At 53.2% G+C, this 6,982-nt stretch overlaps 1 protein-coding gene across 1 annotated transcript in view; it reads left to right on the forward strand.

Moving 5' to 3' along the window:
* The window catches only part of CACNA1A (calcium voltage-gated channel subunit alpha1 A), a 181,704-nt gene that overhangs the window by 72,897 nt on the left and 101,825 nt on the right, over positions 1–6,982 (forward strand). The window contains exons 6-8 of the mRNA XM_077765843.1: positions 3,469–3,572; positions 5,050–5,165; positions 6,309–6,365. Coding sequence (XP_077621969.1) covers positions 3,469–3,572; positions 5,050–5,165; positions 6,309–6,365 — 277 coding nt within the window. The remainder of the gene's footprint in view (positions 1–3,468; positions 3,573–5,049; positions 5,166–6,308; positions 6,366–6,982) is intronic.

A 6,982-nucleotide genomic window follows, 5' to 3' on the forward strand; every position in this document is an offset into this window, starting at 1 on the left:
CCGTGTTGGCTGGTGTGGGCTTTCTCTCCCTGGACTATATTTAGCCTAAGAAATAGGCATGAGAAGCCTCAGCTGCCACAGCACTGGAAAGGAAAAGCACAAAGTCTTCCGTCCAGCCCTGTTCTGCTGACTCCATTCTTTTTTTCTAGAACCTTCTAGAAGCACAGCATTGGCCCTTTGGGTGTTTCTTGGAGGAAGGGCATGAGCTAGGAGCCCTGACATAGTCACGGTCCCCAGAACCTGCCTGTGTCTGTGATGAAAGTTGACTTTGTTTGTTCGTTTTATTTTCCTTTTTTTTCTTTTTTATTGCAGTGAAATACAGATAACACAAAATTTACCACTGTAACCGTTTTTAAGTTCCGTGGCGTTGGGTACAGCCTCATTGTCATGCAGCATCGTCACCACCCCTCTCTGGAACTCGTCACATCTTGCAAATTGACACTGTGTCCCCATGAAACACTGACTCCCCACACCCTCCCCCAGCCCCTGGCACCCACCACCTACTTCCTGCCTCTGTGAATGGGACTCCTCTAGGGGCCTCATAGAAGTAGAATCCTACAGCATTTCTCTTTTTATGACTGGTTTATGTCACCAGCATTGTGTCCTCAAGATTCATCCGTGTACCATGGATCAGAATTTCCTTCCTCTTTAAGATAAAGCTCTCTCTCTCTCTGTCTCTCTGTCTCTCTGTCTCTCTCTCTCTCTCTCTCTCTCTCACACACACACACACACACACACACACACACACAACTTTTCAAAAATCGAAGTAAAATAAACATACAGAAAACGAACAGATCGTAAGTGAGGAGCTTGATGAGTGTTCAGAAACTGAACACATCATGTGACCAGCGCCCGGACCAGGAAGCAGAACCTTCTCAGCCCTGGAAAACCACCCCTTGTTCGTCCCCCAACAAAGGGTACCCCATCGGGACCCCAAGCATCGTTGATGGGTTTACCCATTTTTGTGTTTGTATCAATGGAACCTCACAGGGATGTTCTTTTCTGCCTGGCTCCCTTCGCTTGACACTAACTCTGTAAGGGTTCATGTGACAAGTGGCAGTCATTCGTTGCATGATATTCCATTTATTTGTCCTCCCTCCTGTTGATGAGGGGGTTCAGATTATTTCCAGTTTGGGGCTATTACAAAGATCACCACTGTGAACAGGCTTGTGTATGCCTCTGGCATATGCAGGTACGCATTTCTCGTGGGTTACTTATCCGGGGCGCAGGAGTGGAATTTCTGCGAGGTGGTGCAGGTACGTGACTGGTTTTAGCAGAAATTCCCGGCCCATTTTCCAAAGTGGTTGTGCCCTGTGCTGTGGATTGAACTGTGTCCTCCCAACCCCCAGCGCNCTGTCTCTCTGTCTCTCTGTCTCTCTCTCTCTCTCTCTCTCTCTCACACACACACACACACACACACACACACACACAACTTTTCAAAAATCGAAGTAAAATAAACATACAGAAAACGAACAGATCGTAAGTGAGGAGCTTGATGAGTGTTCAGAAACTGAACACATCATGTGACCAGCGCCCGGACCAGGAAGCAGAACCTTCTCAGCCCTGGAAAACCACCCCTTGTTCGTCCCCCAACAAAGGGTACCCCATCGGGACCCCAAGCATCGTTGATGGGTTTACCCATTTTTGTGTTTGTATCAATGGAACCTCACAGGGATGTTCTTTTCTGCCTGGCTCCCTTCGCTTGACACTAACTCTGTAAGGGTTCATGTGACAAGTGGCAGTCATTCGTTGCATGATATTCCATTTATTTGTCCTCCCTCCTGTTGATGAGGGGGTTCAGATTATTTCCAGTTTGGGGCTATTACAAAGATCACCACTGTGAACAGGCTTGTGTATGCCTCTGGCATATGCAGGTACGCATTTCTCGTGGGTTACTTATCCGGGGCGCAGGAGTGGAATTTCTGCGAGGTGGTGCAGGTACGTGACTGGTTTTAGCAGAAATTCCCGGCCCATTTTCCAAAGTGGTTGTGCCCTGTGCTGTGGATTGAACTGTGTCCTCCCAACCCCCAGCGCCTGAGAATGTGGCCTGAATTGGAAATGAGGTCATTGTGGAAGATGAGGTCATTAGGGCGGGCCCCCGCCCAGTGTGACTAATGTCCTTAAAAGGCCAGTTGTGGGGGAGGGATTTGGACACAGAGACGAACACGCACACAAGGAGAATGTCACGTGAAGGTGAGGGTGGAGACCAGAGCCACCGCAAGCCAAGGAGCCACCAAAGGCTGTTTCAGTGAATCCTGGGACTCCGGAGGAAGGCATGGGAAATTCTCCCTGGAAGCCTCCGGAAGGAACCAGCCCTGTCGACACCCCTGATCTCGAACGTTTGGGCTCTGAGAACTGCACGACAACAAATTCCTGTTGTTTTAAGCCACCTGGTTGTGGGTCTTTGTTACACGAGACACAGGACTCTCCTGCAGCAGGTGACCCTCCCACAAGCACCATGTGAAGCTTCCAGACCCTCCAGCATCTGGAGGTATCAGTCTTTCTCGTTTGGGCCCTTTTGCTTGGGGGCAGCAGCGTTTCAAGGTGAGCTTTTAAAGCCACACTTGGGGGCCCTGCATTGTGCTGACGCCCCAGGGCTGACAAGCCACCATACAGTTCCCCCTGCCCTGGCTGCTGACGCCAGGCTTCTCCAGGACAGAGGGTAGGTCCATGGGCTCTGGGATCCAATCCTGTGTCTGCCACCAACTAGCTCTGCAACCTTGGGCTGGCACTTTTGTTTTTCTGGGACTCAGTTTCCTCAGTCATAAAATGGGCATGATGATAAAATGGGGTATCATGACTGACTAAGCTAGCATGGCTAATGTGCTTAGAAGAGTGTTTGGCACGAGTAAGCACTGCTTTTTCTATTTCTCTCTCTCTTCTTGATTTTCATGCCCTCCTCTTACTTCCTTCTGGGCACAGTGTTCCAGTCTCCCAGAGAAGAATGTTCTACTTGTAGACTTCTCCCTGCTTGAAAACTGAGATGGGCACTTCTGGGAATTTTTTTGTGATTGACATAAGGCTGAGACATTGGGGGTGGGGGGAAAGGCTCACGGCCCTGTTGGCTGCCTTGGTGATTTAACCTGGGAGTCAGACCCTGCCTTCATGCACCTCCTCTAAGGGAAGAGTGTGACTGTTTTGGGGAGGAGGAGGGAACCAGGGGTTCGGTGGGCTTTTTTTCCCCTTCTCCTTCTCCCAGATTTTGGTGTGGGAAGTTCTGAGTTTTGTGCTGGTTCCTGAGTCCTGTGAGGACTACGTGATTAGGAGGCGGCTTTGTCCTTCTAACGACACCTCTGAGGTTTCCGCCACTCATTGATAATGTGTTCTGTTTCCTTGTCTGGGCTGCCAGAGCTCCAGGACTCCACAGGCCAAGAACATTTGGGGGCAGAGCTCCCCCTTCTCCCACCTGCCGAGTCATACCTGAACCCCACTGAACACTCACCTGCTTTCCCTCCTCGCCTCCCGCAGAGCAACGATGCCTCAGGGAACACTTGGAACTGGTTGTACTTCATCCCTCTCATCATCATTGGCTCCTTTTTTATGCTGAACCTCGTGCTGGGTGTGCTGTCAGGGTAAGTCTATGGTGCTGTCCCCATCCCACTCCCCTCACTATCTTCTCCCTGTAAAAAGGACATCGAACCTTTGTTTTCATTCTCCAGGCAGAGGCAGAGAATAGGCCTTCTTCCCTCGTGTTGGGTTAGCCAGAAAGTTATGAGCATGTCAGGTACAGGTGCACAGGTTGTACACTGCTGACAGCACCCAGCAAAAGGGAGGCTCAAGGGGGCTGAAACCCAGCCCAACTTCAACTCACAACATTGTACCCGTGGCATTGAGCAACCTCCATCCAGGAAAAGGGACCTTCTTTCCAATACAGACTCATTCAAAGTCTTTCCCAGCCCACCACCCATCACACAAGAAAATTCTATAGAGCTTTACTTTCTGTAATTAATATTAAAAAAAAAAAGATTGGGTTCTCCCCTTCGCGTTTTGCAAATACAAAATCTCAGCATACAGTCAGGCCTGCGTTTTCATGACACATATTGTCCCGTACCCCCAAGATTGGGTATTGGGTGTTGTGTGTGGTTTTGGGGCTTCGTCACGAATAGGTTTTCTTTTTCTCACCACAAGATGCCCGGGGCGTGGAATGGTGGCTCCATGGCCCCATCAGGGACCCCAGTTCCTTCTATCTTTCTGCTCTGATGCCCTTACCAGGCAGAGGCTCTCGGCCCCGGGGACACCTCATGGTTTAATAATGGCTGCCTCACACTCACAAGAGATCTGCTGCATGTTCCAGACGTGAAGGAGGGGTGGGGGGGGAATGGGAAGGGGCAGGGCATATGTCAGGGAAGCACAGCTGTTCCCAGAAGCCTTCAGCTTGTGTCTCATTGGCCTAACCTGAAAGAGGGCCACAAATCTTTCCCTGGGAGGGCAGAGAACGAGAAAGGGGTGTGTGGCCCGCAGCAGATTTAGGGTTCTGGTCCCTCCAGCCGGGTGCGGGCGCTGGCGAGTGCGGAAAGCTGGCAGACACACCCCCATCGTGGTGGTGTTCTGACCTCCCAGGAGACCCGACTCCCCATGTGAGAGTCCACTGCCCCCCGGAGTTNCACCTCATGGTCTAATAATGGCTGCCTCACACTCACAAGAGATCTGCATGTTCCAGACGTGAAGGAGGGGTGGGGGGGGAATGGGAAGGGGCAGGGCATATGTCAGGGAAGCACAGCTGTTCCCAGAAGCCTTCAGCTTGTGTCTCATTGGCCTAACCTGAAAGAGGGCCACAAATCTTTCCCTGGGAGGGCAGAGAACGAGAAAGGGGTGTGTGGCCCGCAGCAGATTTAGGGTTCTGGTCCCTCCAGCCGGGTGCGGGCGCTGGCGAGTGCGGAAAGCTGGCAGACACACCCCCATCGTGGTGGTGTTCTGACCTCCCAGGAGACCCGACTCCCCATGTGAGAGTCCACTGCCCCCCGGAGTTTCTGAGCCCTTACGCACCCACATGCACAGAGTCCCTAAAACGTCGACAGCAGGCAGCCATGCTCTGTCCCGCCTCTGCAGGGAGTTTGCCAAAGAAAGGGAGAGGGTGGAGAACCGGAGGGCTTTCCTGAAGCTGAGGCGGCAGCAGCAGATCGAACGGGAGCTCAACGGGTACATGGAGTGGATCTCGAAAGCAGGTGAGGGCCTCGCGGCCTGGGCCCGGGGAACCCAACCCCAGGCCCGGGAGCACACGCAGAGCCGTGCGTGTGGCTTGAAGGGGGCGGGGGGAGGGCCCCGGGGCGGGAGGAGGCGAGAGGGCCTGACCAAGCAGCCCCACCTCTCAGCTGCAGGAGTCTGGGCTGAAGCCAGAAGAGAACATCCCATCCTGTGTTCCCATAAACTTTAGTGTCCGGCCCAGCTCCACCCCCTCCTGGCCACGTGCCCCACTTCCCTGTGCCTCAGTTTCCCTGGTGGGGAAACGGAGATGAGATAGCACATCCCTTCCGAGGCTGTGGGGTACGCAGGGCGAGAGCCCAAGCCACGTGGCTGAGAAAGAGCAGCGCCCGACACACAGGACGCACCTGTTTATTGGTTCAGCCATTCAGCTAATGCTTTTGGAGCACCCAGTGTATGTCAGGCACTGTTCTGGGCACTCAGGATGCGTCAGTAGAGCAAACAGACCGACTTCCCGGGGCTCTGGTGTTCTAGTGAGAGAGACTGAAAATAACCTGGTACCTATAATGTCGGGTGCTCCCCAGTGCTGGGAAGAAAAACACAGCAGGGTAGGAAGTAGAAAACACTCGGAGGCAAAAAAAAAGAAAGAAAAAGAAAACACTTGGAGGAGGTGGGGTGGTCAGAGAGGAGCTCTCTGAGGACGTGGTGTCTGAGGAGACCCGGAGGAAGCCACATGGATGTCTAGTGAAGGGTGTTCCAGGCAGAGGGAATAGCAAGTGCAAAGGCCCTGGGGTAGGAGCAGTGTTGCATCACAGCAAAGAAACCAGTGGGGCTGGAGCAGGTACACGCAGGGCCAGGTGGGAGGAAAGGAGGGCAGGGAGGTGATCGGGGGGCCGGATCAGGCAAGGCCTTACAGGCTGTGGTAAGGAAGCCGGGTTTTGTACCGAGGGAGGTTGGAGAGGGTGGTGGCTCTTACCCCCTTGCTGAAGGGGGCTGCGTGTCCGGAAGAACCGAGCAGCCCATTTCTGGCCGGTTGAGCTGCCGCCATCAGCGAGAGGAGAGCGAAGGTGGCCGGGCAGACCCTTCCCCTTCCTGGTCCAAGGAGACACGTCCCAGGGGAGCCCCGCAGACCCTGGCCCTTAACCTGATGTGCTCTTCCTCCTCAGAAGAGGTGATTCTCGCCGAGGATGAAACCGACGGGGACCAGAGGCATCCCTTTGATGGTAACTGCTCTGAGCCTGGCTCGGGGGGTGGCCCCTGGGGGAGACCAGAGCCGGGTGCTGGGGGAACAGGCTTGGTTTGGTTCTGAGGGGCCTCCAGGGGCTGAACGTTCAGAGCCCAGGGGACACCAGAACACAAACCCAAGACCAGGTCAGGACTAGGAAGGTACAAGGAATGGCAGGAATCTGCCTCTTTGGGGGAATTTCAGGCCCTCGGTGCAGGCTTTACATGCTCTGGCCTGCCCTTTCTGCTTTAACCCCGTGCCTCGGTTTTCCTCATCTGCAAAATGGGCATCATTATAACAATACCTACGTCAGTGGGCAGTTTATGAAGATTACGCTAATGCTTGCAAACAGAATGCCTCCAAGGTTTGGGGGCCTCACCATCTATGTTTGCTAAGTGAATAAATAACCAAGAATCTGGCTCACTGTTCAGGACTGGGGTCTCATGTGTTGGAAATTGGATGAGAGAGAGTGAGGACTTTTGACTGAAATACCAGGCGGGAGAAGGAAGTAAAGGGGCTTGGGTTTATCTCAGTGGGTCACAAAGTGGATTTTACTTTTGGGTCGGGGAGATGACCAATGGGAGCGTCTGAATCATTTTGTTGGAAGCGTGTGCC

The sequence above is a fragment of the Crocuta crocuta genome, unplaced genomic scaffold (assembly GCF_008692635.1).
Source record: "Crocuta crocuta isolate KB4526 unplaced genomic scaffold, BGI_CrCroc_1.0 scaffold693, whole genome shotgun sequence".
Lineage (NCBI taxonomy): Eukaryota > Metazoa > Chordata > Mammalia > Carnivora > Hyaenidae > Crocuta > Crocuta crocuta.